The sequence below is a fragment of the Dendrobium catenatum genome, unplaced genomic scaffold (assembly GCF_001605985.2).
Source record: "Dendrobium catenatum unplaced genomic scaffold, ASM160598v2 fragScaff_scaffold_156, whole genome shotgun sequence".
In the NCBI taxonomy this organism is placed as follows: Eukaryota; Viridiplantae; Streptophyta; class Magnoliopsida; order Asparagales; family Orchidaceae; genus Dendrobium; species Dendrobium catenatum.
This window is the reverse complement of record NW_021318618.1, coordinates 2,993,775-3,013,159: the sequence shown is the minus strand read 5'-3', so window position 1 is coordinate 3,013,159 and position 19,385 is coordinate 2,993,775. Positions and strand designations below refer to the sequence as shown.

At 38.0% G+C, this 19,385-nt stretch overlaps 1 protein-coding gene across 1 annotated transcript in view; it reads right to left on the bottom strand.

The window, feature by feature from the left end:
* The window catches only part of LOC110094022 (ATP-dependent 6-phosphofructokinase 5, chloroplastic), a 39,777-nt gene that overhangs the window by 11,046 nt on the left and 9,346 nt on the right, over positions 1–19,385 (bottom strand). Inside the window, exons 4-12 of the mRNA XM_028691942.1 lie at positions 11,173–11,245; positions 10,699–10,808; positions 10,036–10,131; positions 9,846–9,947; positions 9,658–9,732; positions 9,283–9,423; positions 9,047–9,163; positions 8,783–8,887; positions 3,381–3,461 (exon numbers count right to left, since the gene is read on the bottom strand). Of these exons, the coding sequence (XP_028547775.1) occupies positions 3,381–3,461; positions 8,783–8,887; positions 9,047–9,163; positions 9,283–9,423; positions 9,658–9,732; positions 9,846–9,947; positions 10,036–10,131; positions 10,699–10,808; positions 11,173–11,245 (900 nt within the window). The remainder of the gene's footprint in view (positions 1–3,380; positions 3,462–8,782; positions 8,888–9,046; positions 9,164–9,282; positions 9,424–9,657; positions 9,733–9,845; positions 9,948–10,035; positions 10,132–10,698; positions 10,809–11,172; positions 11,246–19,385) is intronic.

Below are 19,385 nucleotides of genomic sequence, written 5' to 3'. Positions count from 1 at the left end.
AATTCAGAAGAAATCCGGACAAATCAGAAATCACACGAAAATCGGGCAGCACAACGGCTGTATACGGAATTTATACAATTTTTCTGAAAAATCACAGAATACCAAATTTGCACATAATATAGATAACAACATTGCAAGACTTTAATTCTATTGCTCAGACAATTTTAGACTACACAGAAAAATACAGTCAACGGAAAACGCCGTCAAATCAAAACTACCAGGACAAAAATCTCCAGAAAATAATCAAAATGTGCACACTCGGCACGTCAACATCATACAGGAAATTAAGCGGTAAAAACTGAACCAGACGGGAAATACGGACGAAAATCACTAACAAAAATCAATTCCGGACAGATAATACCGCCAAACACGACGGTTCTGAAAATTGAGAAAGGCGGATTGTGCCTTACCTTGCGTACAACAATATCTTCAACAGTCTCGTCGAACGAAAACGGCCCGGCGTCGCCCAAAAATCAACTTCTCCACTTTTTCCTTCGTTTTTCTCTCTCCTAGGCTTTTTCTCTCTCTTCAAAATATCTCATTTCTATATATATCCAGACTGATCGTCCCGGACGATCGCAACTTCGTCCCGGGACGAAGTGGCTCTGGACAAATTTCGTCCAGACGAATTTCATGAACGTCCCCGGCGACTGGTCCTCTGGAAAATTTTCGTCCAGACGATCCAAATTTCGTCCAGATGATCCATGCAGCCAGAACTGTTTTCCTGCCTGTACCGATCGTCCCGGATGATCCAACTTCGTCCGGACGAACCTGGAGCAAAACTGATGTTACAGGATTCACTTCGAATCATACGATGAATGTGAAGGGGGAAATAGTAGGCATGGAGGTGGTTGTTTTGATTGACAGTGGGGCTACCCATAATTTCATTTCCACTCAGGTCCTCAACCAACTGGGAGTGAAATTGGTGGACTCCGGTTATTATGGGGTGATGATGGGTACAAGGAAGGTAGAGAAAGCCTAGGGGATCTGTAAAGGAGTGGTGTTGACCATCCAGGAGATTCAGGTAAGGGATGATTTTCTCTGAGAGTTAGGAAGTATTGATATCATCCTGGGAATGAAATGGTTGCAAACCTTGGGGGAAACCAAGGACAATTGGGGAGCACTCATGATGGAATTAATGGTGGATGGAATAAATGTGGTCATAAGGGGAGAAGCAGGGCTATCCAAAGCCATGATATCACTTAAGAACATGGTTAGGAGCCTACAAGGGATGGGGGAAAATTATTTGGTGGGACTACACAAGCTGGATGTGATCAGGATGGAGGGAGGAGATGTTTCTCTTTCAGGGCAAACCTTAATTCAACAAGATGGTAGGAATTTTCAGCCACCTTAAGGATGGTCACCTACACGGGAACACGAGCATATCTCCACCTTGAGGACAAGGTGGATCTTCAGGAGGGGAGTATTGTTAGACCGGTCCAGCCGGTCCACGCGGGACCGGATCAGATGCAAAACAGCGGATCCTTTCCGCCAGCGACAGATGCCGCGCGAGCCGCAAGCCTTGCAGGAGCCGAATAGGAAGGTTTTTTTGGGGAATTAAGAGGGAAATTTGAATGTAGGGATTTCCTTCTGATTTGTATGCATTAAATAGTTTGTTTTTCTATGGTTATGACATCTTGAATTTGGCTGAAATTTGATATCTCTTTGATTTCTTTTGGGCTCTAGCAGCGTTTAGAGATTGGGAGAGAACAATCCTCCTCTCAAATAGAGGATCAATTTTATCTCGCTATTTTCTGCTTCCATTTCATCAAATATTACAAATTTTCTACCGTTTTCCTGTTTTTGTGTCGATTTTGATAAGAAAGCTCGCTGTTTTCCAAAAATTGATAGGAAATACTTGAGATCTTCAAGTGTTTCCTATCAAACTACCACTTCATTTATAATTTATGAGACAAATTGCTTGTAGTTATACTAATTAGTTTTTATGCTTGAATTATAATTAATATAGAAAACATAATTCTAGATGTGGCGTATCCTACATAGTTGTAATGGTGTCAGTGCTTCGTAATTGTAGGAGCATGGAAAATGTGGTAATCTGCTGTGCTTATTTGGTATAGAAAAGATGATGTGGTTGCATCTTTCATTTCTGTTTACAATTTATTATTGAGGCTTGCTGCATGGTCAAATGAATAAGTCTATTGCTCTTCTAAGAGCAACAGGAACTACAATTTAAGTTGATCGTCGATAAGAGAGGATTTTGTGTCCTATCAAATGTATCGTTCAATTCATTATTCAAGGGTTTTAATTATTGGGGAACATATGGACTCTAGTCGTGGTTGTAATTTAATGATGTCTTTCTATGACAAAACCATATGGTCAAATGGCCTTGATCATAAAAATTTATTTGTGGTGTTATTTAAGAACAAAAACATTGGTTAGAAAATGCGTGACATGTCCTTACTAGCGAAAGGTCATTTAATAATGAATCTTAGCGGTATTTGATGACAAGACATTTGCAAAAGGTGAAAGAATTTCGCTTTAAGTTTCAAGAGATTGATTTCACTTGAAATATTTATAAATTTTGCTAAATATTGAATTTTTTAAATCTCATTAGAATTCAAGCCCCAAATGATTAACTTTGGAATTTGAGGTCATTTTGAAGATCACGAGATCAATTCGTCCATCATCAATTGAAGTCACTTAAAAAAAATTGCATTTATAGCATAAAATTTTGATTTTGAGAATTGATTCCTCTAATTGAGATTTACTTTTAACATAACATCATTTGGAAGTTTGAGAATTACTAATTATTTTTTCACTCAGGGATGTTTTGTTATTTGAATGTTGCCAACTTTACCCACTTGATGGTAAAGGATCAGGTTTGTTTTGAGTTCATGTGACATTTTGATGATAAAGTCCCTTTCGATTGAGATTCACTTTCAACACGGCTATCATAAGAGTATCTTTGAAGTCACACAAAAATATTTATATTTTGCAATATAAAATTTTGATTTTGAGAGTTAAGAGTTAACCCCTCCGGTTAAGATCTTCTTTTACACAACCATCATCGGAATTATTTTCACCCTTTCTATTTTGATATTTGAATATTGGTAACTTTGCACACTTGCTGGCAGAGGATGGAGTTCGATCTGAGTTCATATGAAATTTTAATAATAAAATTCCCTCGCGGGATATCATTGAGGTAACATGATGGCATCATAATTTTTTATACGTTTACATTGTTGCAAGTTATTTTGTGTGATTCTGAAAAGTTAGTGCATTTGTTGCACTAAAGCTCATCACATCACCATCATTACACATAGTTAGAAAGTAATTGTCTGCGTGTGTATGTAGAGGGGGGCAAATAATTTTTGCGGATCAGTAAGAGAGCGTGGGAAAAATACTGGAAAGACTCATACCTGTTGTTGAATGTGAACTCCAATGTCGCTTAGTACAACATTACCAGACGCATCAGTTGTATATGACTTTTGCAGCAAATCCTAAAGTGCAAGGAAAAAAATTTTTGTTACAAAAAAATGCCCCCGCCAAAGAAGAAACCACAGGCACATGTCTTGTAAAGCTACCGCTATAATCATTCACCATAGTTCTTTAAGGGATAGGGGCATAGTTACAATTGCAATTAATACGGAAGGTCCTTTTCATAATTAATTAGTTAATAGAGAGTCTGTTTTATTTGATTTTCCTTAAGAGTTAAGGGATCTAGAGGTTGTTTGGGATAACTTGTCGATAAACAGGCCATCCTATAGGAAGAAGGGAAAATTTTTATGAGATTGTTCTCAGATTTCTGAGTTTTGAAGAGTTGCCTATTTTCGGTTGGATTCCCCAAGTTTAAGGAGAAGAGAAGGAGAAGAGGTCCTATTAGAATCCGGAAATCCACCACAATGGATCTCCAGGACTCTAGGCCTTCTCCCTTGGACTTCCTAGGTATAGTCATTGAGTCTCCAGCAGCAGGACAAGGAGACCAGCGGCTGTCCCTGCTGTCCTAAGTGGCAGCAAGGTTTTGTAAAGCATCCTGAATTCTTTTACCGGAGAAGAATGCTCACACAACAACCAAGAGGAGGGAGGCTCCATTCAGTCAACAGGAGGCGGGTTTTCTTGCAAGAAACGGGGGAGAATTGCTGGAAACAATCCAGCCAAGCCTTTTGAAAGTTGATTATTGAGGTTCAATCAGAACGTCTTGAGCTACAACTTCTTGAAAGCATGAATACCACAATTGAAGATCCCTTAGATCAGGTTCTCTGCTGTCTTCATTACTTATAAAATTTATTTTATTCCGACAATTATCTACACATTTCGTCCTCTTGAGTTCACTGCAGGTCTCACAGGAGCAAAGAAACCACGAATATCTATTTTAGCACGACACACTCTGAATCTAGAGATCTTAAGAAACCAGATATTTGCTTTAAACCTAAAAGAGAAGCTAAACCTTATCTGTGTTGGGAGCAATTCAATAAATTCTAAGAACTTTTTGTACTGGCTGATAACCGTTCCAAGTAAGGAAATTCTTCTGAGAGACTAGAGCTTGATGATGTTCAGCTCAAAATGATTGCTTCACGTCATTGATAGAGCTATTCATATTTGCACATTTTAAGTTTTCAAATTTATTCTGATTAGAAATACTCGCTTCCAGCTCCAGAGCTACATAGATGGATGCTTGGGCATTAACTGCTGAGCTCGCAGTTCAAGTGTTTTTTTCTCCTTTACCTTCTGAATAATTTTCTTCCATATGAGGAAGCTTCAACGTTCATCGCTCGAAAGGCTTAGTTGGCAAAATGCTAATGCTTGTAGATAGCTGGGAAATTTTTGGCCTGACAACAAGCTTCTTTATGGCTAGGGTTTCTGAGTGGGACTGCCTTTCGAAGATTGAGGTCCTCTTCAGAGGAAACTCATTACCAATGGCAGTTTTGTGGTTTGTGCATGTTACACATGTTGATACGCACGTTGAGCAGACACTTGAATAGGATTAGGCTTCCTAGTGCGGCCTTGGACAGACATGTCGAGAACAAGAATGACGGCAACTCTGGCAGCTACTGTAAGAATCTTTAGACCACCAAAAAAGATGGTAGCTTTGGAGTCTCTGTTGTTGATGACAACTGACCACCTGAATGTTGGCTCTATATGGTAACTAGACTGCAAAGCAATTTTTAGAGAATTTTAAATCTTAACTCATAATACTTTTGTTCTTACTATAATTTATATACGATTAGCCAAAAATGAAAAGAGAAACATTCAGCAACGAAATCGTAAAAAATATGTGGGCTCCAAAAAATTACACCCCTGCCTCTTCACAATTTCGAGAGTTTTAATGGGTGTTCCAAGTGAAAATTTCAGAAAGCATATTAAATTGAAGATAATATACTAAGAGATTTCACCCTCAATTTATGAGAACTTTAAGATTTGAGTTCAAGTTTCTCATAGGAACAAGACCTTATGATTAATTACCTCTCAATAACGAAAGAGCACTTTTGATTAAAGTTAATCAATAGATAACTACTAAATACTAAGCAAATAGTAGTAACAAATTTAGTATTAGATTTGAAATTTATTGTCTTGCGCTTAAAGTAGATGGTGAGGGAATGATGACGAACCCGGTCAAGATCCTATAGTTTTGTTGTCCTGAGTTTACATGATTTTTAGTCTACTTAGTCAAAAGAGGTTGTCGACCCAATCTCCTTGTCGACAAACATGAGTTGCCTCATCTAAGAATATCTTATAGATCTATAGTGGATGTTGTCTAAGGGGATAAATTTAAGTTGATCTTCGATAAGAGAGGATTTTGTGTCCTATCAAATTTATCGTTCGATTCATTATTCAAGGGTTTTAATTATTGGGGAACATATGGACTCTAGTCGTGATTGTAATTTAATGATGTCTTTCTATGGCAAAACCATATGGTCAGATGGCCCTGATCATAGAAATTTATTTGTGGTGTTATTTAACAACAAAAACATTGGTTAGAAAACACGTGACATGTCCTTACTAGCGAAAGGTCATTTAATAATGAATCTTAGCGGTATTTGATGACAAGAGATTTGCAAAAGGTGAAAGAATTTTGCTTTAAGTTTCAAGAGATTGATTTCACTTGAAATATTTATAAAGTTTGCTAAATATTGAATTTTTTAAATCTCATTAGAATTCAAGCCCCAAATGATTAACTTTAGAATTTGAGGTCATTTTGAAGATCACGAGATCAATTCGTCCATCATCAATTGAAGTCACTTAAAAAAATTTGCATTTATAGCATAAAATTTTGATTTTGAGAATTGATTCCTCTGATTGAGATTTACTTTTAACATAACCATCATTTGGAAGTTTGAGAATTACTAATTATTTTTTCACTCAGGGATATTTTGTTATTTGAATGTTGCCAACTTTACCCACTTGATGATAAAGGATCAAGTTTGTTTTGAGTTCATGTGACATTTTGATGATAAAGTCCCTTTCGATTGAGATTCACTTTCAACACGGATATCATAAGAGTAGCTTTGAAGTCACACAAAAATATTTATATTTTGCAATATGAAATTTTGATTTTGAGAGTTAAGAGTTAACCCCTCCGGTTAAGATCTTCTTTTACACAACCATCGTCGGAATTATTTTCACCCATTTTATTTTGATATTTGAATATTGGTAACTTTGCACATTTGCTGGCAGAGGATGGAGTTCGATCTGAGTTCATATGGAATTTTAATAATAAAATTCCCTCCAGTTTATATTCACTTTCTATGCGGGACATCATTGAGGTAACATGATGGCATGCATACTTTTTTATACGTTTACATGAAATTGAACGGTGCATTTGTATGTTTTAATGTATTTGTGAGCTTTTTAGTGTACTCATACAATGCATATGCACGTTTTCCGATGCATTTGCATAGTATATTCATGTGCTTTTCAATATGAAGTTTCTCTTTTTTTTTAACTAATAATACGCTTGAGACAACCAACAATTTTTTTGTGTTGTGGCACGATTTCCAAGACAATACTTGCTTTTCGAGTCTACTGCACACCTTTTGAGGCTACTACATGCTTCTCAAAGCTGTTGCATACTTCTTCAGGCGGTGGCAAACTTCTCGAGGCAAATGCACGAGTGTTTGTCATTAGAATGCGCATAATATTTTAAGTGTTCGAATGTCAAATATTTTTGCTAGGATTGAAATGCATACAAAATTCATTGTTTGAAGTTTCAAAGCTTGCCTTATGTTCGCTTGCCGATCTGGTGGTGAGTTGAATTCTTTTTCAAATTTTCTTATCTTTTAAAGAAAAATAAATTTGTTTGTACATGCGTTAGATTAATGCAAGCAGGACCCACATGGCATCTTTTTCTTTCTATAAATAGGGAGAAAATTTTAGTTCATCTTTCATTCCAGTCAGTTCATTGTGTGGATTCTTGAGGGTTTCAAGTGTTCTTAGTAGTGGTAGGGAAGTTCCACACTCGTAAGCAAAATTTTCAAGTTCGTTATAGGTTCATGTATCTTCAATTTCAAGTTCAATTTTAAAAATTGTCGTTGCTGGGGCCCTAAGACCTGGATGAGAAAAGTTGAATATTGCATTAAGTTGTTGAGAACCAGTGTAAAACTTATCGTACAATCATGACATAAATCAATTAATCTCTTATATTAATGTCAGGGCATTCCCTGAAAGCAATGCCCTGTATAGCCTAATTACTATAAAAAGTGTGCAAGGGCCACTGCGCCGGCGCCTAAGTGCAGTTTTTATATCCATTTCAAAGTCTGGAACTATATGAATGCCCTGCAAAGTCTCGTAGTCTTCATATACTTCTAAGTGATCACAATTCTGTCTAATATTGAACAAATAAGTTCGCAATTTTTTCCTTTAATTTTAGAAAAAGGGACAATGTCACTTATTTTTTCAATTTTGTATATTATTATGGCTTACGTTAAGTGTTTATAAAATTTGTAATTAGACGAAAGTGTTAAATATTCATGATTTATTATATTATAATTAGAGGTGTCAAAATCTAATACGACCTGAAACTTGACCTGAACCCGACCCGAAAATTTTTGAGTTTGGGTCAACCTGTTTAACATACGGGTCGGGTTTGGGTTTGAGATTCCAATCCATTTAAAAAATGGGTCGGGTTCCGGTTGACCCGGCAACCCGAGATCAACCCGGTTTTGACCCGCATCAAGCCATCCCCTCCGTGTTCCGCACTTTGCTTCGCAGGAAGCTCGACTCACTCGAGTGCTCTACTGCTCGGGTCTACTTGCATGCTGGCGCAGGCCTGGCCTCGCCCAGACGCCACGGTCCTCACATGCGCTCCGCTCGCACGCTGGCACTGGCCTCACTCGAACGCCGCGGTTCTCGTCTGCACTCCGCTCGCATGCTGGTCATTGGCACTGGCCTCACCCGAATGTCGCAAGCCCGCAAGACCGCGGCTTACCCGATCTCTATATATATGTTACAAACAAATATCTGCTTGAATGCCCTGGCTCCAAAAAAATTACATACATCACTAATCAAGTAGCTTCTAAGACAACCCGATTCTTAACCATGCTTATGTTACATGCTCCTGTACATCATTCATTAGTTTTCTTTTTTTAAAAGACATCTAAAAGTTTAAACACATAACAATCCCCTGTCATTAAGCCATGGATAAACTGGCCCTCTTAATCTAAATTCTCTTTATGATAATTAAAAACAGGAGAGAAAAACTTCATGCAATTATCTCCCTTTGTGCACATGCTGATTGGACAAATCAATGTTCTTTTGTTGACAATACTGAGAAAAAAATATTAATGTACTGCAATAAAAACTTTAAACAAAAACATTTGCTTACTTGCCCTGCACCTTCAGCAATACAAACTACGGCTGATCCTTTAGTCCTTATTAGATGCTCAAGATGCTGTAAGACTCCATGTGGTCCCTCCAAGGTGAAAGGTACCTTCAGGCAGAGGTATAACTACGTAAGGAGAAAGGTACCCCCATGTAAAGCCAAGACTATGTAAGGCTTAATAATGAAAACAAAAACAGGTTTCCAGCCAGTGGTGAGACTCTTAAAGACAAATATATTAGTTTAATAGAGAAATAAATTAGGACAAACCTCTGGAATTAAACAGACATCAATCTGGCCACTGGAAACAGAAGCATGCATAGCTATGAATCCACTGCTTCTTCCCATCAGTTTCACTAGTCCAATGCCGTGATAAGCACTATGTGCCTAATTGAAGATGAAAACAAATGATACAATAATATTACTCCAGAACTGAAGAAAAAAAAAAAGATAGAAAATTAGCTAAAACCCTACAAAAAGAAAAAAAAAAACAAACAAACACAAACCTCAATATATGCAGAATTTATTGCTCGTTGAGCTTCTTCCACAGCAGTGTCAAAACCAAATGTCTTATCCATAAGAGGTATGTCATTATCGATTGTTTTAGGCACAGCAATGACAGAAACTTTCATGCTTCTTTTCCGACACTATGCAGATAGCGAAAGGAACAAAAGCATAGAATCAACTTTTAAACAGTAGATAGAATATAAAAAATTTAGTGCAACAGATTCGACCTAAAACGACAACAATAAAGAGTAATCAGGATACCAAGTAATGAATAAAAAAATAGTGATTAGATATCAGCATACTGTGCAAATAAGAAGCTAAGAGAAAAGAATAAAACAAAATAATTGCAATTTAAAAAAAAAAAGACATAGTACCTCATTATGTATTGCATTTGCTCCTGCATGTGTTCCATTTCCCCCGAGAATAAAAAGTATGTCAATTCCCCTAGCCTGAAATTCTTGGGTGGCATTAGTTACACTTCAATCACACTAGCATGTACAACTGATTTTTTATTAGAAATAAGGATGTTAAGTTTGCAATCTTCTAATAAATCATTGCTCACCTGAATACTGTCTACAATTTCACTAATGTTGCCTCCTCCACGAGAAACTCCCAAAAGACTTCCACCAGCAAGATTAATGTTTTCAACCACTCTACGATAAAGCCGGGAAAACACGAGCATCTAAGCATCAAAATGAAATATTGAGAAGACTATCCGATTTTGCAGAATGGAATGGAGGTCATAATCTTACTGGTATTTCTGATAAACCTTCCTCAAAAAAGCCACGATAACCAAAGGGAATTCCAACAATCTTCTTAACACCATATTTTTCAAGGGTGAGCACTATCTGCCAGATAGAATATGTTCTTTTGATATACAGTATAACAAAAATAAGAAAAAGAAACAACTTTGTTCATTTTTTTTAAAATAAAAATTCGCATAAGTTAAAAAATAGTTGGTTTGGGTAATAGTTGTAGGGTAATATAATAATATATGATATATTTATTCTCGTTTATAACATAACCTTCTATAATTCTTGCAACTCCATTAGTTTTACCTACTAGACGCCATTATAGATGGCAATTTTGCAAAAGAATTTTGGCTAAGATGCTACATGCACACGTTGGTAAACATATACAATGAAATATGATTCAGAAGTATCAACCAGGTCAAAGCGTTTTACACAGGTTCAGCCCTATTTTTTGTATTAATCCTTGTTGAAAATGATTCGTTTCCCATGAAATCTAAAGTTGAATGCATAATCATCCGAACAACTACCAAATTATTAGAAAAAACATTTATGCCTAATCATGCTAAAAAGTACTGGCATGGGAAGATATGTGAATGACAAACATGATTTAGACATAGATCTCAAGAGAATATTTCATTATGCAAAGCAGATAAAGTATTTTACCTGTCTAATAATGTCATTGAGTCCCGGACAAAGCCCGCCGCATGTAACTATTGCAGCCTTTACATCATCAGGTTCATAGTATATCAGCTTCCTTGGTCCAGCTCGGTGTCCTATTTCCATAATAAATCTACGATTACTGGAGATAGGAAAAAGGATTTTGCAGAAAATTTATGTGGGATAGTGCGTTTCAGACTAGGATAAAATTCATGGATCAAAAAGCTTTGGAGAAGTAATATTGCAGATAATCTAGCAGCAGCAAAAATAAAAATTTTAAAAGGGAAGTTACTGAATTATCGTCATGCACAAATATGAAGAAAAAAAAATCTAATGGTTCTACTGCATATAGCTTTATGAAGTAATGTTTCAACTTTTCAGAATCACACAAAATAACTTGCAACAATGTGGTAATTTTATTTCATGCATATTCATTTTAAATAAATATATTAGCTTGGACTAATTTTATGTTTTCAATACCATTGCTCAACCCAGCTGCAGCAGGATCAATGCAATGTGCTCCAGCAGAACTTGGTGAAGCAAACTTTATCACCTGAAAAAAAATAAGAAAATAATATATAAAATTTCAAACTGCCAACATAAGAATATTCGACTTTTTTCAAAAAATTTATTGTTTTCAAAAATAAAAAATAAAAAAGAAATATCTGCAATCAATGTCTGTTATAATGTCACGAGAAAAACAAAAACACAGTTTATGAATGTTTAGATTCTACTATAGCAATTTTCAGGCTAACAGTAGGCAAAGTATTTAGCTGGGAAAAGCATTACTAGCCATATAAACAAATGATTCTGATAGATACCAGTCGCCAGGAAACGAAGACAAAACAGAGGAAAAAAACTCTATCTAGACGTTTAGCCTCAGACATTTCTCTTCGTAATACCAGGAAAGAACTCCCCTCCCCTCCCCTCCCCATGGAGAAAGGAGTGGGGGTGCTCCCCTTCCCGTTGATTGCTTAGATACTTGGCTATAAAATCTTAGCTTGTATAACCTATGATTGATATTGTTGCTGGAAACATTTCGCAAGAACCACTACCATGGGCCATGAGCATGGTGGGCTTAAAAGAAACTATTAAGATTTGTGCATAAATTAGGTAAAATTTGATTGAATGAAAAAATAACCATCCAGTATTTACAAATCCACCTATTTCCATCAAAAACTTTGGGAGAATCTAAAAGATGTTAGGGCTTCTTTTGGTAATTATCTTTTTAGAGGTGTCGTATTTTTAGTGTATGAAATAATTAAATTGCTACTCTCATAGACATTGGCAAGCTGTTCTACTATAATGTTGCACATGGTTGTGATGCATGGAGAATGGCTATATAATGATTCCTCCTCTCTATTCTTATCTCAATTATTTGGGATTGGCGTTATGAATTAGTAATTTTAATTTATTGTTGTTTGGTGTTATCAGAGCTGTTAAATAAACTCCAGGCCATTTCCACGCTTTGAAGTCACGTTGATCTCTCTCTTCTCTGCTTTTCTCGCACAGCTATTGTGATTGGCAACGTTTTAAAAACCGGACCGGACCGGCCGGTTCAACTGGTTGAACCGGTACCCGGTCGGCCGTCCGGTTCGTTTTTTCACTGAAACCGGGCAAGCAAAGAACCGGCTTTGAACCGGTCCGACCGGCGGTCCGACCGTGAAACCGGCGAACCGAAAACCGGGCGCGAACCGCCCAGTTAATCTTAACCGCAGTTTTCAGCCGCTTGATTTCAATCATGCGGTATTTGAGGTGAAGGAAAACGTAAAACCTAGTTTTTTTTCCTACTCCTGTAACTCCCGAAGCCGCGCGTCTCTTCCGATCTTCTTCCTTCGTCACTGCAACTCCACCTTCGTCGTTGCTTGGTAATTACTGCTCAGAAATTGAAACAAGCGGTTTCTTTGTAATTACTGTTATGTTTTTTAAATTCTTTTTCTTAGTGAATATGAAGTTCTGTACCTTTTTTATCGACATGCTCTTCATACGTTGTGATTTATGAAAGGTATCAAGTTGTTCAATTATGTTCATAATGTTTTTTGAAATGGCGCCATTCCATGAACTAATGGACTAGCATAAACTGTGATAAAACAATTTTAGTTCGTGTTAGAAACAAACTAGCTCAAATCAAGGCTGTTAAGCTGATCAAATCTTCCTTAATATACAACTGAAGAAGATTCAAGACCTTTCTTCCTTTTTCTGGAGGGAAGACCAACATTCACATTGGAACAGCAACTGATTCAAGATATCTGTTTCAGAAACTTTTTTTTTAGTTTCTAAAATTGATTGAATTGAGGGTAAGGTGTGTGAATCTTTTTGAATTGATGAAATAGGAGAAGACGACATTAGGATTGGGAAGACTGCTGAGAAGGTGAGAGTATGCATCCACTTGCTATTACCTCCTTGATTGTAGTAGAGTAGCGACCGTCTTCCCAGTTTTCCCCTCATACACATTAGTATGAGATCAGAACCTTCTAGTATTGCTTTGAAGCTTGAATGGTGGGAAATAGCAGATATTTTGAAGCTTGCATTAGGATTGAGTACAATTATATCAAGCATCAGAACCTTCTAGTATAGCTGCCTTTCTAGAATATATGTTGAATATTTTAGCAATGCAAAGAGAATTATTAATTACTTCTATATATATATACAGATGTATTATAGGAAAAAATTTATTCATTTTATAAATTTTAATAATAATTTTATTTGTTACGTCATCCGGTTCGACCGGTCGAACCGGTCAAACTGTGAACCTCTCCTTCTTCCGGTTCGTTGTCCGGTCTGATTTTCAAAACCTTGGTGATTGTATCCTCCCACTCTCGAACTCCCAACCTCCACTTACAGCCACATAATCCTGCACCTCACACACAAAAAAGGGTTCCTTGTTCGGTAATCTCCCGTAGAATCCCTAGCTTCCCCCTAGTCCGACCATCACCTCACGCCTAACCTCCCAGAAGCCCAAGTTCAGCTCTATCAAACACCCGTCCATCTGTTGACCCGTATGCCGTGGAAGACAAAAGAAAAATTAAAATCCCATACCTGCTGGCCTCGCACGTTGCACGTCCGCGACCTCCTCCCACGTCGCACGTCGCTCCCACGACCTCTCCGCGTCGTTAAAACGAGGCGAGAACGAAGCCTTCGGGCTCGGATCTCTCTGGCTCTCTCGCTCTCTCGATACCTCCACTGCCTTCTTCCTCCTCAACTCTTCGGATTCTCCCCCAACATGTAGAAATCCCGATTTCTTCCTCCCGCCTGCGAATAGGAGCTCTCCGACCCAGTCTTCCACTAAGCCGAAAACTTCCCCCCACCTGTGCCGACGCTCCCTAAAGCCGAAATCCTCTAACCCAACCTCTTCTCCACCTGTAGCCGAGCGGCTCTAATAGAAACTTAGAGGTGATTTTCTTTTAAGTTGCTATTATTATTATTATTTAAGGTATTAATAATATTATTAATATTAGTAGTAATAATAATATTATTGTTATTAATAATAATAATGTTATTATTATTATTATTAGTATTATTATTATTATTACTATTAATATTATCATTATAGCATTTATTATTATTATTTCAAAAAAAGAAGTTTGCAAAATCGTACCCTCTCGTACCTCAACATGCGTGTCGGGCCGGCAAACCTCTTATGCACGCCTTTATTGAGCGTGGCAGGAGGGAACCCGGTGCGACACCCACGACGGTAGGTGAGCAACCCCTTGGCCCCCAAAGCCCTGTCCTAGGTGTGTGCGACGAGCCGGTCAACCACCTATGCACGCCTTTATTAAGCGTGGTCGGAGGGAACCCGGTGTGACGCACACGACGAGGCCAGGTAAGCCTGGTGCACGTTTTTCTTAGCGTGACCAGGACAACTCTTAAGTACCCGTACGCGGCTTTGTACCTGCGGGGAAACAACTGCTCTTTTCTTGTAACAGGTACCATCAAAGACCCCATGCATGCCTTTATTGCGCGTGGTGGAAAGAAAGATCACGGCCGCAGTGTCCTCGAAAGAGGGCACCTACCATGCACGCCTTTATTGTGCGTGGTGGGAAAGTCTCAGTTTTCCATAGTTTTCTCCTAAACAAGAGAGACGCCGGGATGCTGCCGAAATTTTGGGTGAAATATTACTCTATTCAGACCTGTTTGAACTCAAAAGAACAAAAGTCTGGACTCAAATGAGAAAGAGCAGTTGACTTGTGGATTTAAACCAGAACAAAACCTAAATGATTTCTAAAGTTCAAATTCAAATGAAATGAAATCAAACTGGAACCCAAATTCAAATAATTTGAACTTATAATTGAACTTGCAAAGATTTGCAAATTTAAACCAAACAAAATGGCAAGAGGACTTGAACTTGCACACTAAACAAATACTTGAACTCGAACTGTACAATGTTGAGTGGGACTTGTAAACTTGATAAATTCAAATCTGAATGAAATTGAACTTGGATTCAAACACATGCAAGGAACAAAGTTTGAATCACACACGAGGGAACTCAAACTACAAGAACATTTGTATTGTCAAAAGTGACTCAAAGTACGTTACAAGACCTCGATGCATGAACTCCTATAACAATCCCTACAAATGCCTGTAGATTGAGATAACAATATTGTCAATTGATAGTAGAAGATCCGTCCTTGCAAGCAAGCATGCCAAACCACCTGAGATTGGTGAAAGGTGGATATGGTACAAGGACCATGAGTCTTCTACAAGCACTTCTAGGAGTTCGTAGTGGATACAATGGGTCCATGCAAATAAACACAAGCACTTGTGGATAACAACAGTGGATATATCGTAGGCACAACGAACCACTGTGGGCACAAGTACAAATGTCACCTACGATGACGGTGACTAAAATGCCGCTAAGTACGTCGGGTACAAGGGCAACCCGATGTATGAAAGAGGACACTCCTGGCAAAATGGAAGAGATGTTTGAGCAAGTTCGAACTAAACTTCCTAGTGTTCCAAAATTTCTTCTTGATCCTATACTCAGGAAGAAAATAATATTCGCATCTACAAATATCAAAGACAACAAGTCTACTACACTAAAGATCTTGAAAGGAGATCTTTTCAAGGCAAAGCAGCCGACTTCAAAGTCCAGAAGAAACCCTCTTCGGTGAATGAGAAAAGGGGAGTCAACATCAAGATGAGGAGATGCCTCATAACATCAAGACAATATCATGCCACCGGATCTGCAACACTTATACAAGCAGACATAAGGCGTCTACGATCTACAACGCACCGCCACCGAATCTGCAACACTTATACAAGCAAATAGAAGGCGTCTACAATCTACAACGCCTCGCCACCGAATCCGCAAAATTCGTACTAGCGGACAGAAGGCATATAGAAGCTCTTAAATGAAAAGTTGTGTGCATCCAAATGGCAGTTATCTACACAATTACAACTATTTCAAAATATCCCTGCACGTGCACTATAAATTGTATACACATAGGTACACTAAAAGGGAAAATATAATCACGACCTGCATGGGCCCCGGCGAGCGTGTTATTGATACACATGTGACGTCTAGAGATGTTGTGCGGGTCGATAAATGAATTCAAGTTCGAACATGATCTTTCTATATGGATCAATAGGAGTCGACAGGGTTCAAACCTTCAAATGAATACCCGATTGTGACGACCAGTGTATTTGTTTTAATACATTCATTTTAGACCTTCAAGGCCTATAATCAAGAGAATTCACTAACAAAGCCACGAAGCCTACAAAACCCGATCCTCCAAAGCAGATAAATAGGAGTAGACAGGGTTTGAATCATCGGATAAATATGCGGTCACGAAGTTGACCGGGATATTTATTTTATACATTCATGTCAGGCCTTCAAGGCCTTTGACAAAGAAAATTCACAAACAATGGCATAAAGCCTATGAAACCCGATCCCCTATCGGCAAGTTGATAGGGTCGACAAGGTTCAACAAAGAGAAATGACCCCAAACACCCCGATGATGGCCGTGTTGAATGTTAATCTCAACCGGAGGGATCCATTCCAAATATTTTCAAATGTTTCCCAAAAGTCCACTCAAAATTCAAAACTCCACAAAGTCCAAAACCCAACAAATCCCAAATTCCAAGATATTTAAATTCAAAATCATCCATCAATCACTTAAAGCAAAATCCATCCACCCTCCGCAACAGTTTGTCGGGGTGGACAAATCAAATTTACTTCAGCTCACAAAGAGCTAATGTCTAGTCGAAAATATCACTAGGATCCATTCTCAAACAATCTCCTGCCAGTAAGGACGTGGTACGTGTCCTCTAACCGGCGGTTTTGCCGCCAAATGGCACCGCATGATAAACGGTTATGACCCGAGGCCCTTTGAACCGAGTGGTTTTGCCGTTAAATGGCACCACAGATACCGGTTATGACCAGAGCCAATACGCTCCTTAATGGCATCAAATCTTTGAGATATAAATCAATAGGATATGATCGATAGGGCACAAAGCCCTTTGTTAGCTAAGGTGGATTCAAATTTGTCCCCTTAGCCCCAGGTCTACAAGGTACCCTTGGACGAAGCAACCCATGGCTGCCAACAAGGATCCTTCTATCAGGTTGGGTCGACTACCTCCTCTGACTAAGTAGACCAGAGACCACGATGGCCCGGGACGACGGAACCATGGGATCTTGATCGGGTCCATCATGCATTCCCCCACCATCCACTTTAAGTGCACGATGGTGCAATTTCAAATTTTAAATATCAATCTTCCAACCTTTAAATTCTCAAATCCTTAATATCCTTGCTGCTACTATATGCCAGATAACACGTATTCTCTACGTATATGATTGACGACTAGCCTTAATCGAAAGTTCTCTCTCATTATTGGGAGGGGTAATTAACTATAGGGGCTTGCGCCTATAGGAAACCAGAACTCAGATCATAAAGTCCTCGCAAAATGAGGGCGAAATCTCTGGGTAGTGTCTTATCTACAAACCCATCTACCTTCCAAAATTTACCTCGGAACTTATTCCGTTAAAACTTCCTCGCAGAAAAAAAAAGCACAAACAGTGCGGGCGGAGGCCGGGGCCGAATTTTCGGAGCCCACACCATCCAATCTGCCTCACCTTCCACTACTTTCAATTTCACCTCCCTTGAATCGTTCAAACACCTGATACCCATCCACATCAACCGAACGCCTATACTAGTAGCTGATCTTTTTATTTGCAGCAAAAATCTGCATCAGATTTCCAATAGCACGCCAATATTCACGTTATTTCCTTGCATTTGTGCGATCGACTTGAACTCCCCCCTCCGATTGATCCCGTCAAGCTCTAAAACTGAAGCTGACATTCCCTAGCCGATTCCCTAAACTGCTCGCAACTGTATTCTTCCTCATTCCCAGCCAACATCCCGACCAAATTCTTCACAGAGCTCAACATTTCTTTCACTTTATCCCCATTTGTGTGTCCTCCTCGTTCACGTGAAAGCTGCCATATTATTCTCATTTCACGTGCTTTTTTACATTCAGTCACTCCCCTCTCTAACCCACTCACAAGCAAGCCCAATTAACCAGCCCAACACATCCCCTTCTCTGTTAGAAACTCCAAGCAAGAGGCAGCCTATAAGATGTTGTATCTCTACAAGTCTATACAAGAAATAATACCAGCCAAAATCTCTAGCAAGCTCAAAAATTAGAACCATTAGAGAGTAATGAAGATTAACACATAACTACATATTATTCTCTACATAACATCACCCAGTACACATCTTTTTTAAAATTTTCTCCTACCTATAAAACCTTCTTTACAAATATCGCCTTTACATTCATTACAATACCACACTCTAATTAAGGCACTTGAAAGAAAGAGCTGGAAGAATGCCATGAGAGAATAGATGAATACTCCAGAAAAAAAACGCAATTAAGGGATCATTGAACTAACAAAGGGAAGAAAATGATAGGATGCAAAAGAATTTTTTCTATAAAATATAAAGCAAATGAAAGCTCGAAAAAATATAAAGTGAGATTGGTAGCCAAATGATAAACTCAATCCTATGGAAATGATTACTTAGAAACTTTGTTTCTATTGTACAAACGAATACATATATATCTTAATTTCTCTTGCACCAATCATGGATGGTCCATACAATAGTATGGTTTAAAGAATGTTTTCCTACATGGGGATATTGAAGAATAAGTGTATATGAATCCATCATCTTGATTTGATAGTTCTTTCATAAAGAACAATGTGCAGATTACAAAAAACTCTAGATGGCCTTAAATAATCTCTAAGAATATGATTTGGCATATTCACGTCATAAATGAAGCTAAGTACAAGCAAACCAGGAGATCATACCCCTCTTCATAAAACACTCAACTGATGGTAAAATCTTAATTCTCATCTTATATGTTGACAATATAATTATCACATGTGATGACAATGGAGAAAATGAGCCTCTCAAAAAAAAGCTTGCTAGAGTTTAAGATCAAATAGTTGGATAAACTCAAATACTTTTTGGGAATAGAAATTGCTCAATTAAAATAAGGAAATATTCTTTTCTACAAAATTCTACCTTTGATCTACTAAAATAAACAAAAATGGCTGATTGTATATGTGATAAAACCCCAGCTATATTAGGTCAAAATTGGATGCAAATGAAGAAAAAATAAGTAAACATATGGCAATATCCAAAATTAGTTAGAAAAACTATCAATTATATCACATCCATCTAGACATCACAATTACA